General features: G+C 35.7%; 3 protein-coding genes, 1 non-coding gene and 1 pseudogene across 12 annotated transcripts in view; 1 reads left to right on the forward strand and 4 right to left on the reverse strand.

Moving 5' to 3' along the window:
• The window catches only part of LOC111456908 (restin homolog), a 9,689-nt gene extending 7,677 nt beyond the window's left edge, over positions 1 to 2,012 (forward strand). Inside the window, exons 8-12 of one of the 9 annotated variants that reach the window (XM_023098978.1) lie at positions 341 to 447; positions 684 to 861; positions 933 to 1,062; positions 1,262 to 1,386; positions 1,494 to 2,012. In XM_023098978.1, the coding sequence (XP_022954746.1) occupies positions 341 to 447; positions 684 to 861; positions 933 to 1,010 (363 nt within the window). In that variant the 3' untranslated portion in view covers positions 1,011 to 1,062; positions 1,262 to 1,386; positions 1,494 to 2,012. Of the gene's footprint in view, positions 1 to 340; positions 448 to 683; positions 1,387 to 1,493 lie in introns of all 9 variants that reach the window. The other 8 variants (XM_023098973.1, XM_023098979.1, XM_023098980.1 and 5 more) reach the window with 8 other exon arrangements.
• LOC111456910 (berberine bridge enzyme-like 13) lies at positions 1,870 to 3,794 on the reverse strand. The gene has a single exon (XM_023098981.1). The coding sequence runs from the start codon at positions 3,754 to 3,756 to the stop codon at positions 2,107 to 2,109; it is 1,650 nt and encodes a 549-aa protein (XP_022954749.1). The 5' UTR covers positions 3,757 to 3,794; the 3' UTR covers positions 1,870 to 2,106.
• A 5,787-nt stretch (positions 3,795 to 9,581) lies between these two features.
• On the reverse strand, positions 9,582 to 9,686 carry LOC111457333. The gene has a single exon (XR_002712914.1). It is a non-coding gene; the product is annotated as a Plant small nucleolar RNA R71 (small nucleolar RNA).
• A 2,230-nt stretch (positions 9,687 to 11,916) lies between these two features.
• LOC111456715 lies at positions 11,917 to 13,251 on the reverse strand (annotated as a pseudogene).
• Positions 13,252 to 17,546: 4,295 nt separating this feature from the next.
• On the reverse strand, positions 17,547 to 20,236 carry LOC111456716 (berberine bridge enzyme-like 15). The gene is made up of 2 exons (XM_023098683.1): positions 19,888 to 20,236; positions 17,547 to 18,868 (listed from the first exon to the last, which is right to left on the reverse strand). The coding sequence occupies exons 1-2, from the start codon at positions 20,234 to 20,236 to the stop codon at positions 17,547 to 17,549; spliced, it is 1,671 nt and encodes a 556-aa protein (XP_022954451.1).
• Between the last annotated feature and the right edge of the window lie 567 nt (positions 20,237 to 20,803).

Here is a 20,803-nt window from a genome sequence, read left to right on the forward strand (position 1 = left end):
CCCCCCCCCCCCCCCCCCCTCTCTCTCTTTCTTGTGGTACACACATGCACAAACATCTTTTTGAGAGTTGTTTTTTTAGTTACTATTCTGTTAGGTATATGTATCATTTTCAATTTATAATTGTACCAACCTCATTTAAGGTTCATTTGTAATTTTAGAAACCTTAAAAAACAATCTTTTGAGCCATGGAAGTGGATTGCTTTCCTATACCTGCAATTCTTGTAAATGTCCATTTCATTATTTGATAATTGATATTAATCTCGAGAGATCTGGAACATGATGCTGTTTATCTTGAGAGATCCGAAACTGAGATTGCTTCTGGTTTGATTTTCAATTGCAGGGCTGGAATTGGACATTCGCTAACATTATCTCTCAGCTGCTGGAATTTTTGAAGTCATCAGTTAAGGAGAGTCTTCCATTTGTGATTCTTCTGGGTCAACTTGGGAGGTAAAACACTGCAAATAAATTTTCTCATTTCTAATGCTAAATCTTGCTCTAAATATATTAGAAATGAAACTTGTGCACCATAAGGAAGCTTATTAGCTGGCATAGGCCTCTGTCAGCGAGTGTTAAACTTTAGGTGTGTGTGGGCTGAATAACTAATATTTCAGCTACCTAGCTTACACCTATATTTCTAGACTCTTCACCATCCGGTTATATTAATTTTCAATTTTTAATTGTAGGTTTGGTGTGGCTGCTGGAGGCTTTGAAGATGGAGGAGTTAAGATCTTGAGATCTAATTTATCAGCCTTTCTTTACCTGGACACTACCATTAAATCTGGTCTTTGTGTTCAAATTGCTATTGTTTCTGCCTTGTTAGGTCTTCTCCCTTTTGAGTTTGAAACAATCATTCAAGATAAAGTAAGCTATCCAGCCTCATCGAATCCATACGTTGAGGTTAACTTAATAAAGACGTGGTTTTCTTTCTTAAGCCCGAAACAGAAGGAGTTGTCTTGCAACACTTTACAAGTTGCTGTTTGCAGTGTGAGCTGATATTTGATTTCCTTTAACGATGCAACCTTAAACCACTGAAGCTGCGACCTATTTTTCAGGCATGGACAAGTAAGAGCAATCACAACCAATTTTTGAGGATTCAACTACCTGTAGATAGATATTTAGGGAAATTGAGGATCTGTGCATATCGGTAGCTTAGTCTAGTTTTCTTTTACATTTTAAGAGGGGGAGGGTACATATAATTTTATGTACTGTATTTACGTGTGGATATGAATCGAGTTTTGTACATTATCATGGTAATTTCCAGTTTCAGAAAATTTCGCGTTCGACTTGTACTCATGTAGTCTTCGGTCAGATTTGTGGTCATATACTCTTACTATTCAAGTGACAAAGAAACAAGGAAATCAATAGTGGTTGAGTTGTATCTAAAAGGTATATTTTATTTGTCAAAGTTTTCCTAGCTTAGCGGTAATTGACGTGTACTTTTGAGATCAATAGTATCAACAGTTATTATTACTGTCCCAGATATTATTGTGCAGATTAGGCGTAATCTGTTGGTACCTGCTGATCCATCCAGTTTGCACTTTTTTGAAACTTATAGACAATGTTACACAAATGGAGGAACACAAATGAGCAACCAACCAATGGGACCTTCATACAGTCACCGGCGAACAACTTTCAACCGATTTCTTTGAATGGCCCCAGAAGATCTGTAGGTTTCTGAGTTAATTTTTAAGTACTTACAGTTGGTCTTGAATATACAAGTCAAGTTATTTGTTAGTCTTAGAAATTAATTCAATTTAGTTCAGTGCTTGGTGTTATGAGCAGATAGGAGTTATTGATGTATCAGAGTTCAGATGACTCATTAATGTTTCAATGAACGGTTGAGGTTTGTAGAGACAAAACACTCTAAAGTGATAAACGTGCGAGTTTGCTCTGCAACATCCAAAATGTTGAGCCATGCCACATTGATATCGTGTCATGACGCTCGTCACTTATAGGTAAAACATAATTGTAAGTTGTCAAAGCACACACTGACCTGCAGTTTGACACGAAAAGGAAAGAAGATGAAGGACTATTGTTCAGTCTACTACAGCAGTAAGTACTTAAAACCTCATTATCTCTTCTACATTACTTAGATAGCGCTGATACTTAGTTACTACCGCTCTTTCTGAACTTTGTTGTCTTTCTGAATGATTTAGTGACTGCCAATGGTGGAATGCTCTGTTCATGTCTGAAAAAGTTATCAGGATCAACTTTTGTCTTTACTTTTATCAGCCTATTGAAGTTGTCCTTGAAATATTTATTGCCCCACTCGCTAGCCTGGGCCAAGCTTGTATTGTTCTTCTTGTTCATACCTAAATCAAGATCTCTGTAGTTTACATATGCAGCTCTTGGAGACTTGGAAACATATGGAGCCATGTAGTTGTAAAGTTCTCTGATCCACTCTATGTGTTTTTCAACATCTTTATTTCCACCCTGCCATGATGTTAAATACTGAATTTTGAATAAGTTTCCTTTTCTATGTGGGAATGGGATCTCATTCTCTGAGATCTTGCTCATCATTCCTCCATAAGGATTCCATATCATGAATGGCATGTCTTCTAACTGCAATTTTTTCCACAGACCTTCCAGTCCGACTTCCGGGATTGGGACGTGAACGAAATCTGATTTAGCTTTGAAGTAGCTCTTGAATTGTGGCTTTCCTTGTAGAAGAACTTCAGGGGGTGTTCTTGGTGCTTCTCCAGCTATATAAAGAACTGATTTAATCCAGCTCGTTTCAGTACAATCTTTTGATGTCAAACCCAATTCAGGGAAGCTTTCCCCCATAACTTGGAGGAGCCTATTGGAATCTCCAAGAAACAGAGCATTGTAAGCAGTTGTAATGGTTCTTTGTTTTGTGGTTTTGTCACTGCTTACTTGTATTATGACTCTAATGAATAGATCTTCATCTAACTTGTCTGCTATTTGTTGCCATTTGTACAAGATTTGAGTGGCACCTTGCTCCAAGGTCTTTGGAACAGTGAAGACTGTCACAGTTTCTGGAACAGGAACTAACCGCAACTTCCACCAGAGAATAATCCCAAAGCTGCCTCCAGCACCTCCTCTAATGGCCCAAAAATGGTCCTCTCCCATAGCCTTTCGATCGAGAATTCTGCCATTAACGTCGACGATCCGAGCATCAATGACATTATCAGCTCCAAGGCCATATTTTCTCATCATGGACCCATATGCACCGCCTGTTATGTGTCCACCTATGCCTAAACTAGTGCAAAGGCCAGCAGGGAAGCCATGGACACTGCTTTTCTCTGAGATTCTATAGTAAACTTCACCAACCGTTGCACCAGCTTGAACCCACGCAGTGTTATCTTCGATATTCACTTCAACCGACCGAAGTTTGGCGAGGTCGACAACAATGAAAGGAGTTTCGATTTGAGAAACATAAGAAAGACCCTCGTAGTCATGACCACCGCTACGCACTCTAAGATGTATTTGGAGGCTCTTTGAGCAAACGACAGCTGCTTGGACATGAGTGTCGTACAATGGAGTGAAGATAAACTCGGGCTTCGGAACCGAAGGATCCGAGTACCTGAGGTTTTGTGCAGTCGACTTAAGAAGCGGGAGGAATGAAGCATTGGTTGGAGCACAAACCGAGAAGGGTGGGACGGTTCGTTGAGAATTGACAGAGAGACATTGAAGAAAACTTTGCTCCAATAGAGCTGAGTTTGAAACCGAAACTGATAGAACAAAGGCAAGTAAGGCAAGTAGCAGAGGGCGAATGGAAGAGGTTGAATTCAACATAGTTTTCTTCTTTGTTTGAAGAAGTTTTGGGGTTTGGGTTGAGGATTTTAGATGATCTAAGGATTGATATATATATATATATATATATGGCTGTGATGGGTGATAATTGGTTGCCGTAAGATAAACGTCATGCAATTTGAATAATAAGTTGGCTCTCTTAGGCCTATCTTGTACATTTTCTTTCTTGTTTTATATTCTATTTGCAAAGGGATCCCCACATCTTTGTTATTTTTTCCACAAAGAAAAGTAGGAGATCGTTAAGGACGAAGTGAGGAAAGACTCTGAGCAATCGATCGTTGACTCAATGAGCGTCCTTTAGATGATAGCCAGCCTCTTAAAAAATCGTTACATATTGTAACGACGCTAGATTTCTGATAACCTAAAGTTGCTACGGTATACATAACATAATCATTTTGTACAAAAATAATCATTTGAAACTTTATCATAGAACATTGTCATGGACTTGCGTATTTGAAAATATATTTAAAATGACACAACGAAATACTTAATAAAATAAATAAATATTAAAAATAAAACACCCTATTCTAACCTAGAGTCTAAGAACATAAATACAACTATCTTATGCATGCATGTGCTATGGTCTTGACTTGTGATTCGTCAGCTATACAAGGATGCCCTTGCTTTTACCTGAAATAGAAGTAGCACGTGACTTGAGTATTTCTCTAAGTGATCCGACTATTGGGGTTAGATGCAAACATATACAATCATGAATGAGACGTATCATTTCATTTTCGTATTTCTTTAGGCGACTAACCTAAGCGGGTAATTGGATGTGTATTTACTATTCTACACACATGGCCCACATGTGCGAGTATGGATCCAACAGTCGGTTCGCACACCTCCTGGGCCCCCTTTTCTTGGTCAGGCTAGCATTCTTTGGAGCTGTTGTTGTCAGACACCCGTTAGGAATAGCGACCGTTGCAGCATTATGATGAACATAATGATTGTTTTCTTGCCTTGTAGCACATGCGTCTATACCATCATAAAAGAGGGTATTTCCCGATGCATGAGGTCCCAACATTTTTCTTTCATTATCACGCAAAACAATCCCTTCCACTTTCCTTCATATCATATCGTTTTTATCATAACTTTCCATTCATATATTGGGGTTGTGCATTATACCAATACATCATATTGCATGTCAATCATATCATATATCACGTCATGTCAAACATATGTCATATCAATCTCGATAAATAGAACCTTTGGAATTAGACCAAAACCATTTTATTTGGAACCAAATCTCGCCCATTAAATCTATCAATTGTCTCTCCAACTGCACTCTCGTTCTCATTGTACTTTTGAGAACGCTCTTTCCGTCTCATTTTCTCTAATTTTCTCATCATTTGTGTTGAATTCAAACTTTATCATTTCTCTTTCAATTATAGTCTTCCCATCACTTAAAGTTGTGAGTATGCTTTGGTTTCTTAAATTTTTGGTTGAAAAGTTTGAATAATTTTGTCAACCTACTTTTAGAGATTTGAAAACAAGATGTTATACTTAAAATCATGCATAGATTTCTTTTATAATTCTATGTTCTCATTATTAAAGGACTAAATTATTAAAAAATATCCTCGATCGTTTTAACTTTCAAAATTACTTTTTACGTAGAAATGCATAGTGCGAGATTAAAATTGACACGACGGTAATTAAGATATTTATATAAATTTATTCACAAGGAACAACGTTCAAACTATTTTGACTTTTCATTCAACATTCAAATCCCTAAATCAATCATGTGCCGATATTGACTTGTCATTGTTAGTCGAACTTTTATAGCAATTCAATGCATCTAAAAGTTTGAAGGGGATGCCCAAATCATGTGCAGACATTGACTTGTCATGAGAAGTAAGAAATTTTAGACCCCTTTGGTTGAAAAATTATATTTAAGTTTTAAATAGGTTTGAATTTTCTCCCATATTTATGTAATATTCTAATTTTTTTCTATCTAGAATTCAACGATATCATCATATTTTATTTTATTATGATGTGTAGATCACTCTATAGGTTTTTCTTTTAATTTCTAAACTTTTTGCATATAAAAAATTACTTTAGTTTGCTAATTTTTTGTATTCCTAATTTTGAAGGTTTTGAATTTTGAACCGTGACTTAGAAAACAAGACAATAACAAACAAATGAAAGAAAAAATACATTAAAATTGTGCGCGAATCAAAGTCACACAACACCATAGTTAAAATCCAAAACGAAAACATTACAAAACATGTGCTAATGTGAACCAAGAGACATCAATCGTACAATATGCTTAAATGAAGATGGGAAGAAAATATTGTTGAAATTATCAAAAGATATTTCAATTTATGCCTTGAAGAAAAAATGAAATTTCATGTTATAAATTTGGGGTGGATTACTTAGAGTAATTTAGAGTTATTGTATTTCATTACTGTATTTTCTTTTTATTTACCATTACATAAGGGTTAATTATGGCCCTTAAGTATAAATGTTACAACTCTTGAATGCCTTTAATAATTTCATTTTGAGGCTATATAAATCATGTATGTTGTACTGGTAAGTAGACTTGGAAAATATAGTAAAAAAAAGCATTTGTGCTCTATTTAGCTAATGACTAAGTTTCTTTGCAATTATATGTAGTTTATGTTGCATGTAGAATCATTCAAACTCGGATCAATTTTGCTTGTAGAGTGATTCGAATCTCAAACAAGTGTTCTTGCGTTGAGATATTTGATCAACAAAAATCATTCAAGCTAGACATAATCGATCTTGCTTGTGGAGTGATTCGAATCTTAAACAATGTTCTTGCTTTGAAATATTCGATCAACAAGGTAATTCGAATCTTACTTCCCTTTAGTGATTTCCACATATCATGTGCGGTTCAAATTATTTAAAAATGGGAAATGGGAACGGAATACAAAAGGTCTATAAATGACAACTTATAAAAATATTGACTAAACTAACGTCTCGAGTCGACACTCCTATGTGAAAGCTCGGCTCTTGAACACTCCCCATCTCGACTAGTAACATCACTCATCTCTAAAAAGAAATTGTAGAAAGAGGTGAGTATAAAAATACTCATACTTATAGATTCTCATTGCATTCTTAACCTAGTATAACCACAGTTTTTTCTCTAGGTTTTAAGAAGTTCGGGCCTAGTCTCTATACTATTTTAGCATTTGAGAAGACCTTGGAGTTTCGAGCAATTTTCTGCTCTGAATTTTAGCCCTAGGGGTTTGTTCAGGTTTTCAACCTTTCTATTTTTTTACTTAATAGCTTACTTTGTCTACACAGTGAGTGTTTGACGTTTTGGATTGAGGTGCTACCTTAAAATGATTTGGTGGGATAATATGATGTTTGCTAGTCTGAACATCATCTAGGAGAGGTTAGCTAGCGAACTCTCTCACGTGGTTCCATGTCCATGTGAAAGGGGTCCAAAAATTTGGAAGGGATGCCCAAATCATGTGAAATTCAATGCATCTAGAAATTGTACCATGACATTGACTTGTCATGAGACCGTGACTAAAAGTCAAGACAATAACAAACAAATGAAAGCAAAAATATAGTAAAATTTTGTGCCAATCAAAGTCATACAACATTTATAATCAAAATCCAAAATGAAAACATTACCAAACAGATGTTGTTCAAATTATTTACAAATGGGGAATGAAAACGTAATAAAAAATGTGTAAAAATGACAACCCATGAAAATACAGACTAAACTAATGCTTTGAGTCGACACCCCTCTGTGATAGTGCAACTCTCAGGCACTCCCAACCTCGACCAACCACATCACTCACCTTAAAACATAAATGTAGAGAGGAGTGAGTATAAAAATACTTAGTAAACGACCTATTTGTAGACTCTCATTGCATTCTTAATCTAGTAGGTAATTATATGTTTTTCTCTAAGTTCTAAGAAGTTGAGGTTTAGTCTGTACTGCTATCTCAACATTTGGTAAAGACTCTAATTCTGAGGAGTTCTCTACTCTGAATTTTAGCCATAGGGGTTTGCCTTTTTGTTCTTTAATTTTGGTAGCTTGTTTGCCTACACAATGAATGTCTTACTTCTTAGGTTGTAACACTACCTCCTAATGACTCGTGGGACAAGAGAGACATGACTACATGTTTTTTTCTTCCTTATTTGACACATAGGACAATATTTAGTAGATTTGGTAAGATACTAAAACGAGAAAAAAAAATTTCTGAACAACTTAATAACCTTAGTCTCAAAGAGGAAAAAAAAGTGCAAATGATATACCTATGAAAATGACTCGAAAATGGCCAGAAAATGAAGGTGTTTAAGGTTGGCTTTTTTTAATAAACATGTGTTAAATTCACAAAATTTGAAGGTTCCTTCCAATTTTGTTGATAAATATTGAAAGTAACTTAGTTTTTTCACATATGACTTAATGACCCTCGCCTCAAATAAGAAAAAAGTGTCAATGGTACACCTATAGAAAATTGCTCGAAAATGGCCTGAAAATGAATGCGTTTAAGGTTGGTTTTTTTACTAAATCTATGTGTCAAATTCATCAAATTTGAATGTTATTTACAATTTCGTTGAAAATATTGAAAGTAACTTAGTTTTTTCACATAATGAATTAAGTGTCTCCATTAGGGTCTTCTCGAGAGAGTTTGGATTGTCGTGTATTATAGACAGGGCTACATGTTTTTTTCTTCCTTATTTTACGCTTAGTACAATCTTTAGTGGATTTGGTAAGATATTAAAACGAGAAAATAACTTTTCTGAATGACTTAAAGACCTTCGTCTCAAGGAGGAAAACACCTATGGAAAATTACTAGAAAATGACCCGAAAATGAAAGTGTTAAATGTTGGTTTTTTTACTAAACATATGTGTCAAATTCATCAAATTTAAACGTTTTTTGTTGGTTTTTTGGCCCTTAATCTCATATTCATTAATTTTAATTAATTAATTACTTAATTGATATTTTGATGATAACAAACCTACCTTCTCTTAACCATTTTCACTATTTTGAATTGTCCACAGTATAAGGTTGGGAATAACGATTTCAACCACTTTTCAATAACTCAAACAGAGCTAAAACGGAGAAATTACAGTCGAGACAACATATCTGACATGATGATGTGGCAGCTAAATTAAAATGAAGGACAAATCAAAGAATGACATTTATAATTTTGGAAGAGTAACCCATTGTGGTGGAGTTTTTCTTATTATTAGATTTCTAAATAAACTAATTTATACATAATATAAATTTGAATCTAACCGTCACTCACATCAATTTTTATTATTACTATATTATATTATTATATTATTAAGGAGAATGACTAAAAAGTTGAGGGAGCATAGGTTGAGAATGACAAAAAAGAATGTACATTAAGAAGACCTTGGAGCCCAATTGAATCAAGAGTTTGAAAATTTAGTAGCGGTGGCTAATCTAGAGAGAATATCTACTAATGCTATTCATTTAGTAGATGATAGAGAAAGAGAAATCAGAGCATATGCCCACCCAGCAATGGAAGAGGTAAATTTGTGCACGATTAGACCTGAAATGCAAGCAACTATTTTTGAGCTAAAGCTCGTGATGTTTCAAATGCTGCAAACCATTGGACAATTTCATGGACTCCCTCAGAAGATCCCCACCTATATCTAAAGTCATTTTGTAGAGTTAGTGAGTCATTCTGATTCCAAGGAATATATAGAGACGTGATTAGACTGAGCTTATTCCCTTAATCTTTGCGGGATGGTGCTAAATCATGGTTGAATACTTTAGAACTGAGAGCAATTGATTCTTGGAATAGACTAGCAGAGAAATTTTTGTTCAGGTATCTCCCACCCACTAAAATGCACGATTCAGAAATGAAATTGTTGATTTTCAACCATTTGAAGATGAAACACTAAGTCAAGCTAGGGAGAGATCTAAGGAGATGCCTAGAAAGTGTTCTCATCACGGACTACCCCATTATATCCAAATGGAGACTTTCTATAATGGATTGAATATTGCTACTAAGTAAGTGGTGGATGCTTCTGCCAATAGAATTATTTTGTCAAAGATGTACAGTGAAACATATGAGATCCTAAAAAAAAATAACATCTAACAATTGTCAATGGGCTAATGTGAGAAACAATCCAGGAAAGAAGACCTGAGGAGTACTTGAAGTTGATGCTTTGATCTTTATCAACGCTCAATTAGCTTTGATGACTAATATTCTACGAACTTTAGCGTTGGGACAAGTCTCAATGACTAAAGCACCAGTCCAAAATGCAGTTGTGATGATTCAACCAGCAGCTGAGTGTATATTGTTGAGAAGAGCACACTTTTAATCAATGTCCAAGTAATCTAGCTTCAATTTTTTACATGCGGAATCAAGGCAGTAGAGGCAACCAGAAAAATATCTCATTCTCAAACACTTATAACCGAGGGTGGAGAAACTGTCCAAGCTTCTCATGGAAGGGACAAAACTCGTACAATCAAAAAATGCCACATAAGATAACTTACCCTCCAGGTTTTGGACTACAAAATCAAATGATATATGGCCTTCAAGAAGTCAATACCCAAGGAAAAGGAACTAGTCAAGCTCAACACATACGAGGGACATCTTTTGAGAGTCTAATAAAGAAAGTTTAATTGGGTAATTAGAAACTGAGTTACGAAATATACTCCTTGGGAAGCTGCAAGCAGACACCCAAACGCCAAAAAGAGAAGGCAAGAAACCATGTCAAACAATAAAATTGAGAAGTGGGAAAGAAATACCCTATAGAAGAGGTGAAATTAAAGAAGACATAACAACCTCTCTCAAGAGACTGCTAATACATAATATAGAAAGGTGGAAAATGCTGGACAGAGAAATAGAGCAAAAATTATGTAAAAGCATAACAGTATCTTAAAACACAAGCAACAGACAACCTTCAATAAGAGGGTAGAACATACATGCCAACACATTTTTTAACACAAAGAATAAGAAGAAAGAAAGATAAAAGCTCGGATATTCTAATGAAAATTCATATAAACATACCACTCGTGGAGGATTTGAAATAAATGTCAAGTTATGTTAAATTCTTGAAGTGTTCACCGATAGAAGGAAGTTTGAAGAATTCAAGATAGTGGCACTAAATGAAGAGGTTTGTGCAATCCTAAAAAATAAGATCCTGCTAAAGGAAAAAGACCCAACTTCGTTTTCAAATTTCGAGATTTAAATGTTCTTACAGAAACTTGAGGTTTCTCGAAACTCTAATTTTCGTCTCGAACTTGATCAAATGTGCAACATAAAATCTCTCGAGAATCACACATAGGACAACGTATTAAAATTTCAAGTTCTAACTCTCAAGAAGTTCGTAGATCTTGTGAAAATCAAAGTTAGAAACCTATAGAATATACCTTTGTTCTTTCTCGGTTCTTGACGAAATTGAATTATCCGAACACCTAAACCTCATCTCCTTGATTCGATAGTCACTTCTTGTGAAGATTGATTGGCTGATTTCAATCTCTAAAATCAAATTTGAATGAATTTTTTTGTTATTTCTTCTTCTTCTTCCTCGCTAAACCTTACGACCATTTTCTTTTGTTCTGTGGTTGACTTTGACCTGAATTTTCTAATTTTTCTACTATGTTTATTTTTAATTTTCCTAGATCCGATGTATTCCTTGCATTATTTTTCCTAATACAAGTTTGTAAAATTCAGTCTCTAAAGTTCTAAATAAAATCTCAAAAGTTTAGAATTTTGAAGAGAAAGGTAGGAAAACTTATGAACCTGCAAGGCTTGAACGTTACAATCTAGGTGAATGAAATGATACCTTACGTAGACAAAAATAAAAAATAAAAAATGTCAGTCTTGAATGAATTTTGTATTTTTTTTAATTAATTAATGTTGTTGATAATTACATAAAGTAAACCAAGATAAATTGAATAACTTCTCTATGGTATGAAATTATTTAATACTTTATTTTCACAATTTTTAGTATTTTTTTTTATAGCATTCATTATAATTACACAAAAATGATATAAAAAGTTTCAAACTTGTAATAATCTGATCGGTCGAGATCTTAAAAAAAAAAAAAAAAAAAATTATAAAAAACATATTATAGTGTTTTGTTTAGCTATAATTTTTACATGTACAAAAAAGAGAGAGAGAGCTCAAACATCTACAAACAAACCACCATTCTTGCCAACATGCATCGTAGCTAACACAATAACAAACATAAACCACAAATCCCCTAATCAAAACACTAAGCCAATCATTATAAATTCAAACAACATGAGATCCATTTCCCAAATCTTGAGCTTCTTCTTCTCCATTCACACACTGTTATTAACTCCTTCGGCTTCGGTCTTGGACTCCATGACCGAGTCATAAGAAAGCATGTATTCCAATCAAGAAATAGTACATCAACAAAATTCCAGTCCATATTCCAAACCTTTCAAATGAAGCTTTGTCGATCGATCCAAGAAGGAAAAGGTTGATGGCGATCGACAGTGAAGGCACCCATGGGACGAGCGGCACGCCCCACACATGAGGCTTTTTGGCCTGTGGGACACCGAGCCATAGGGCCAAAGTTGAGAGAAACCATATGGAATTGGACACAACCAAGTCGATCCAGCCGTCGCTCGAGCTCCAGTATACACCGGTTGCTATTGAAGATCCGAGGATTAGAACCATGCAAATTATGAGCTTGTTTCGGTCGGAAGGTGATGTTTCACCGCTAACGTAGTAACGTCGGACAATCAGGCCGACGGCTACCAGCATGAAGATGAAGAGGGTGGAGATAGAGAGGAGGTTTGAGAGGATTCCCAAACTTGTAAAGAAGGCGATTATTGCTGTTGCAGCGAGCATTGTGGCTGTTGCATTCACTGGAGTGCCAGTCCTTTCATGCACTTTGGCAAACCATGGTGAGATCATGTGGGTTCTGTCAATGTGCGTGAGATAGCGCGCCTGTCCAACAGCACTAACCAACAACACGGTGGTCATGCCTTTAATAGCACCAGCAGCGACAATGTACTTAGCCCAACCCCATCCAACAGCCTCAAAAGCCACTGAAAACGGCGCATCCTCATCAATTTGTTGGTACGGCTGCATCAAACCCAACGTAACTGCAAGAATGCAATAGGCTAATGTAGTGATCACCATGGACCCAACAAGACCAATAGGTATATCTTTAGCAGGGTTCTTAGTTTCCTCAGTCATTGTCGAAACGGCGTCGAATCCAACGTATGCAAAGAACAAAACGGCTGAGGCTACGAAGATACCATGAGGGCCATAGGGGGCGAAGCGAGTGAAGTTTTTCGGGTTGGCCTTGGCGAGGCCAGCAACGATAATGAAGAGGATGATGACAACATGGAAAATGGAAGCAATGTAGTTGAAGCGGGAAGAGCCTTTGGTGCTGGCTACAGCCAAGGTGCAAATAACAATGTAGTTGAAGCGCTTTAGTGTAATTTCTCCAACTCTTAAACGACTCTTCTGGCAGAAAATCCTCCTTCGAACAACCACAGGATCTTCTTTTGATCCCTTCTCCACCATCGGCATCACCGTTCCGTTGACCCATTCTCATTTCACACTTGTACAGAATCAAAATCAACCAAACTACAGAAATCGAAGTCAAAGTCAAACCTAATCAAAATGAAATTAAAAAAAAAAAAAAAAACTCTATTACATTTCACAGAACTCTGCATTTTCAAGCATGAAACAAGAAAAACAACTATAAATATAACTCCACGGATAGAGAGAGAGAGAGAGCGAGACCGAAACTAACCGGAGGTTGACGAGAAGAGAGAGAACGAGAATGGAAAGAGAAGAGAGTACTTAAGAGAAGGCGGGAGAATAAGAAAGNCACGGATAGAGAGAGAGAGAGCGAGACCGAAACTAACCGGAGGTTGACGAGAAGAGAGAGAACGAGAATGGAAAGAGAAGAGAGTACTTAAGAGAAGGCGGGAGAATAAGAAAGAAAAAGAGGGTTTATAAAGGAAGCGGAGAAGACCGGTGAGAGCGGATAGGCACAGTGGTTTCAGAGTCTGGAATATGGGAGGAAACTGACATGTGGAGGTTAATTTGGCAGTCACATTTGCCATATCAAGGTGTGGTTTCTAAATTTAATCTCATTAAGGAAGAATTAGCAAAGATTTGGGTTCTACTCCCAACCGTTAATAAGGGCTTATAACACAATATCAAACTTTCATTAAGGATAAAATGGTGACATGTCTGAACTAATCAGGGTAAGTGGCTTTACTATCTGCATGGTTAGAAATCAATGTTGTATGACGACACGTCCCCCATGATTCTGCACGTGTCATATGTTTGGTATGTGTGAAATGTTTATGAAATGATGTGATGCATTTGACAATATGTTTGAGATATGATATGTAAATGAGATATATGTTATGATATGATATATGTTATGGTATGATGTGTTTGACGATATGTTTGAGATATGATATGATAAGTGAATAATATGTGATATATGTTATAGTATGATATGTTATGTGAATGACATGCAATAAGGTGTATTGATATGATACACATCCCCGAAATTACATAAAAAGTTATGATAATGATATAATATGAAGAAAACGCTAGAGGGGTTGTCATACATGATAATGAAAAAGAAAAAATGTTGGAAACTCATTCATCATTGTGTGTACATGCATCCGGGAATACCCCCTTTTTATGATGGTATGGACGATTACGTTACGAGGCAGAAAATCAATCATTATGGTTATCATAATGCTACGACAGTCAAGAAGGAAAACGATCATTATATTTATCCTAATGTTGTGATGGTCGCTATTCCTAAACGGGTGTCCGACATCAACAACTAACTAGAGAATGCTTGCTGAACAAGAAAGGGGTCCACGAGGTTGGCGAATTGACTGGTGGGTCCATACTCGCACATGTAGACAGTGTGTAGAACAGTAAATACACATCCAACTAGCCCGTTTAGGTTAGTTGCCTAAGGAATACAAAATGATAAGATAGGTCACACTCATGATTGTGTGTGTTTGCATCTAACCCCAATAATGGAGTCACTTATTGAGTATTTCTTAACATACCCAAGACACATGCTACTTCTATTTCAGGTAAAAGCAAGACATCCCTAGTTGACGACGATATCGCATTTCGAGACCATAACACATGCGTAGGGTAGTTGTCTTATTTTTTAGACTTAGTTAGAATATGGTGTTTTTAATTTTAACCGTTATTTATTTCATTCAATATTTCATTGTATAGTTTAAAAGTTGTTTTCGAACAAGTCCATGACAGTATTTTAAGATAATTTAAACGCTTATTCTCGCACAATATAGTTACATTATGAGGGCGGTAGCGACTGTAGGTAAGTAGAAATCTAGAATCATTACAAAAAATTTTACTTAGCGTGACTCCCTAGTCCCCATAAACTAGGTGTCCTCTAACACATTTTAAGTAAGTGAACTACTAAATGGGGAATTTTCAGGTTGCTCCATGACTACACTTCTCCACCCTGATCGTCATTCCCCTACAATAGTCTCACCTTAAAATCATTTTAAAAACGGGATGAGATGTCTTCTGCAGCCAATCATTTAACCTCTAGCTCAATTCCTAGTACTATCACCAAATATCCCATTCATCATTATCTTTTATTCTCTCCGTTTTTCTCTTACTCAACATGCTTTTCTAACTCTTATTACAGCCCAGTCAAAAAAACCTATGATGTGACAGTTGGCGACCAATTATGGCAGCAGGACTATGAATGCTGAAATTGAATTTTCGGAATGTAATCATACTTGGTCTCTCGTTCCTTTACCACCTGACCATAAAGCTATTGGTTGTCTTTGGGTGTATAAGATCAAATACAACTATGATGATTCTGTTGAACGTTACAAAGCTCGGCTGGTAGTAAAGGAATACACTCAAGTTGAAGGTACTGATTACAAAGAGACACTTTCTCCTACAACCAAAATTACTACACTTTGTTGCTTACTCACTATTACTCCTGCTTGAAAATGGTTCACTCATCAGTTGGATGTTCAAAATGTCTTTCTCCATTGTAATCTAGACGAAGAAGTCTATATGTCTTTACCACCAGGTCTTTGTCGACATGGGAGAATACAATATGTTGGCTACATAAGTCTCTTTATGAGTTATTTTCTCGATTATCAATATCTATATATTCTTATATACTTTAAGATATATTATTTTTATGTGAATTATGTGAGATATATTCCATTTTGACAATACAAGCAAGAGAACCCTCCCTCTAATTTTTTTTTTCTCTTTATTTTAATTTTGCATTTTAATTTAATGTGTCTCAAAATTCGAAAGAATTAGGGGAAGGTCATTTCATTTTTGTATCAAGAACGAAGAGGTTCAAGAGATAAGAGAATTAAGGATACCCACCAGAAAAACTAATCCAATCTATATCGACATACCTGAAAATACAATTAACAAACTTGTCACAATTGGTTCTCCATATTCTCTACCGCTATACAAAATGTAGGCTACACTCACCCAATAGTTCATTACTCATTGTTTACTAAGAATAAAGGTACTTTTTTCACGGGAGTTCTTATCTATGTTGATGATATTTTGTTGACAGACAATGATCTCAAAGAAATTCAAGATCTCAAGACTTGTTTACTCGAGAAATTCCTCATCAAAGATTTAGAGAATTTGAAATATTTCATCGACATTGAATTTTCTCGATCTAGAAAAGAAATTTTTATGTCTCAAGGGAAGTATGTTTTAGACATTCTTCAAGACACCGAGTCTTAAGAAGGACATCCAGAAAAATTTCCTATGGAGCAAAATCTGAAGATTTCTTCAACAGAAAGAGAGAAGTTGAATTATCAAAGCAAATATAGATGGTTGATTGGCAGATTAATATATTTAACTGTTACCAGGCTTGACATAATGCATTCAGTTCATATGCTTAGTCAATTTATGCATGAACCAAGAAAACCACATTGGGAGGCAACTCTTCGAGTTCTAAGATATATCAAAGGTACTCCTATTCAAGGACTTCTACTACCATTGAAAACAACTTGAGATTATAAATATATTGTGATTCTGACTGGGGTGGTTGTTGAACTACCAAACGGTCTATTTATGAGTTCTGCATCTTCCTATGAAATTCAATTATTTCTTGGAGTCTAAACAACAAACCAATTGTCTAGATCATTAGTAGAAGTCGACTATAGAGCTATGAAAAATACTTGTTTAGCGTTAACATGGCTTATATACATTCTTCAAGACTTAAAAATTTCATTGTCTAAACTAGCATGGTTGTATTGTGATAATCAAGTAGTATTGCATATAGCAGCCAATCGAGTTTTTCACGAACGTAGGAAGCACATTGAAATAGATTGCCATATAGTTTGGAAAAAGTTACAAGCTAAAATCATCAAACCATGTTATGTTCGACTAAAATGCAATTGACAAATGTTTTCACTAAATCTTTAGGAAGACAACAATTTTATTTTCGGAAAGATGTTAAAGAGATTATAAAATTTTGAAATTTGATTTAAGATACAAAGATATTTGTGGAATATAGTTTGTCATGAAATATATTTTATATACGTGTAATCCGTTAGTACTTTTTCCCTTACTTTTAGGAGCAGGTTGATAGTATATTTTCTCTTTTATCTTTTAGTAGTTGGTTGGTACTATATTTTTTTCGACCTAGTTGTTAGCTTGTATCATATTTAAACGTTATCAATGAAGATTATATTTGAATTCCACTTCGGTTTCTCATTTGTAACACTTATACTATACAAGTAACAAACCAAGAAGCTACAAATCTCACACTCAGCTAACTTTTAATTATTACTGTTACACACACAATCAAATCTTCATCTTTCTTGAACATTTGCAGAGTCTAAATCTGAGTAAACCTCACAAATTCTTGCCTCATCTTCACAATTATACAAAAGAGGAATGCTTTGTTCATTCCAAAAGAAGTTTAAAGGATCAAATTTGGTCTTCACCTTCACCAATCTCTCAAAATTACCTTTGAAATACTTCAATCCCCACACTTTTGCCTCCTCATAGCTCGTATTTCTACCATAGTTTCTTCCCAAATCAAGATCTCTATAATTCAAATAAGTTCCTCTTGGAGCCATTGAAACATAGGGCTCCATATAAGAATAAACCTCCCTTATCCATCTTAAGTGCCTCTCATTTTCATTACTATCATCCCATGTTGCCAAATATTGGACTCCAAAAATGCTCCCTTTTCTATGTGGAAAAGGGGTTTCTAATTCAGAAATTTGGCTCATTTTTCCCCCATAAGGTGTGAAAATCAACTCAGAATTATCATTCTCTAGAAGCTTAGCCCAAAGCCCTTCTAACCCACTTTGTGAAATTGGTGAAGTAACATAATCAGATTTTGCTATGAAAGAAGATCTTATTGAAGGTAATCTTTGCATCAAAATTTCAAGTGGGGATTTTGTGGAGAAATCAGCAAAGAAAAGAACTGATTGAATCCAATTCATTTCAGTGCATTGATATCTCTTTAATCCAAGCTCTGGAAAATGGGTATCCATTAATGGGATGAGGGTATCAATTGAACCAAGAAATAAGGATGTGAATGAAAGGCTGAGTGTTTTTGATGTTGTTTTGGTCATTTTTTGGTCTATAACTTTTGTGGTCACATGAAGGAAGAGATCTTGATTAAGTTTGTGAGCAATTTCTTGCCACTTAAGGAAAAGGTGAGTACCTCCTTGGTTTAGGGTTCTTTGAACATTGAAAGTTGTAACAATTGAAGGAAGAGAAACTAGTTTGAGTTTCCATGATAAAATGACTCCAAAGCTTGCTCCTCCACCTCCTCTAATGGCCCAAAAGAGATCTTCTTCCATGGTGTTTCTATCCATAATTCTTCCATTGAAGTCCACAATTTTGGCATCAATTACGTTATCAGCTGCAAGACCATATTTTCTGAAAAGGGTTCCAAAGCCTCCTCCACTTATATGCCCTCCCACCCCCACGGTGGGGCAGCTCCCTGCTGGAAAGCCATGGATGGGACTTTTCTTTGCGATTCTATAGTATAATTCGCCGAGTGTGGCGCCGGTCTCCACTGATGCAGTCTCGGTTTCGATGTTGATATCGATTGAGCGAAGGTTGATGAGATCGATTACAATGAATGGAGCTTGTGATGATGATAGGTATGAGAGACCTGTTTAAGAAATTATAAATATTACGTGTGAGATTCTACGTCGGTTGGAGAGGAGAACGAAATATTCCTTGTAAGGGTATGGAAAGCTCTCCCTAGCAGACATGTTTTAAAACCAGTGAGGGGAACCTCGAAAGGGAAAGCCTAAATAGGACAATATCTGCTAGTAGTGGGCTTGGGCTGTTACAAATGGTATTAGAGCTATATACACCAAGAAATGTGCCAGTGAGGATGCTGGGCCCCCAAGGGGGGTGGATTATGAGATCCCATATTGGTTGGAAAGGAGAACGAAACATTCCTTATAAGGGTATGGAAACCTCACCCTATCAGATACATATTAAAAACCTTGAGGGGAAGCGGGGAAGCTTGAAAGAAAAAGTCCAAAGAGAACAATATCGGTTAGCAGTGGGCTTGGGCTCTTACAAATGGTATTAGAGCTGGACACCAAGTAGTGTGCCAACAAGGACGCTGGCCTCCAAGGACGGTGGCCTCCAAGGGGGGTGGATTGTGAGATCCCACATCAGTTGGAGAAAAGAACGAAACATTCTTTACAAGGGATCCTTGAGAAGAAGCTTGAAAAGGGAAAGCCCAAAAAGAACAATATCTTGCCCGAGTAAGCTGGGGAAATCCTTGAGAAGAAGCTTGAAAAGGGAAAGCCCAAAAAGAACAATATCTTGCCCGAGTAAGCTGGGGAAATCCTTGAGAAGAAGCTTGAAAAGGGAAAGCCCAAAAAGAAAAGCTTGAATTTCAAGCAAGCCCAAAAAGAACAGGAGTGAACTGAGGGAGAGTCCAGAAATCCTTGAGAAAAGCTTGAATTTCAAGCAAGCCCAAAAAGAACAGGAGTGAACTGAGGGAGGCGGTTACATTAAACTTTCAGGTTCACTCCTAATTTAATATGGTATCAAAGTAAATATCGATAAAAAAAAAACACTTTTTACCACTATTTATAAAAAAAACCAAACCCTACAAGTTTTAAACACGTACTAAAATATACCGTAATCTATCAACTTAAGCTTCTATACCTTCGTAGTCATGCCCTCCACTTAGTACTCGAACTTGCAAGTCGTTCTCCTTAGCACAAACAATGGCAGCTTGAACATGGGATTCATGAAAAGGGGTCACCAAGAAAAGAGGTTTAGGGGAAGAAGTGGAGAGAAATCTAAGGTTTCTAATGGAATGCTTTAGCAAAGAGGAGAAAGAAGCACTTTCATTTGAGAAAACCACTTCCGAAACAGGTAATGAATGCTTTGAATAAGTTGTGGAATTAAAGCATTCAATAAAGTTTTCTTGAACAAAAGCAGAAGAAGAAGAACAAGAAGAAGAACATATCCAGAAGAAAAGAAGCAGCTGAATTCTTCTCCAGTGAACCATGTTCGTGTCTTTTGTCAACTAATTTGATACTTCAAAACTTTATAGTGTTTTTTTGAACATGAAAAAGATTCTATGATTGATGTTTTTTTCGAAAATAATAAGGATAAGGGGACCAAAGCTTCAGACATTTACTAGCTTCGTGTTTGGCCTGCAACATATATTTATATATATATATATATAGCTGATTGGCCAGCATATATATATATATATACATATATGCATACAAACATAAACAAGCATGTTGTTTGGCCTGCAATAAACTATGATCTAATGTAATATTTATTTAAATAGTGTGCTGATTAAGGGGGTTTTGAGGATATTCATGTTTTGGTTTCATGTGTTTGCCTTTTATTGTCTAACCCTATTTTTATAGACATTTGTTTGAAAAATCATTTTAAAATATATACAAATTGATGGGACTTTTTGGAGAGAAAAAAACAACACTAAAATTAATTGGATTTTCTTTTGAAATTTTTAAAATGTAAATTTTTTGTTTTGATTGATGATGTGTGCTAATAGAGTTTTAATTAACTAAAGGATATGCCCAACTTTGTCATACTAAAAACT

The sequence above is a fragment of the Cucurbita moschata genome, unplaced genomic scaffold (assembly GCF_002738365.1).
Source record: "Cucurbita moschata cultivar Rifu unplaced genomic scaffold, Cmos_1.0 Cmo_Scf00019, whole genome shotgun sequence".
Taxonomy (NCBI): domain Eukaryota; kingdom Viridiplantae; phylum Streptophyta; class Magnoliopsida; order Cucurbitales; family Cucurbitaceae; genus Cucurbita; species Cucurbita moschata.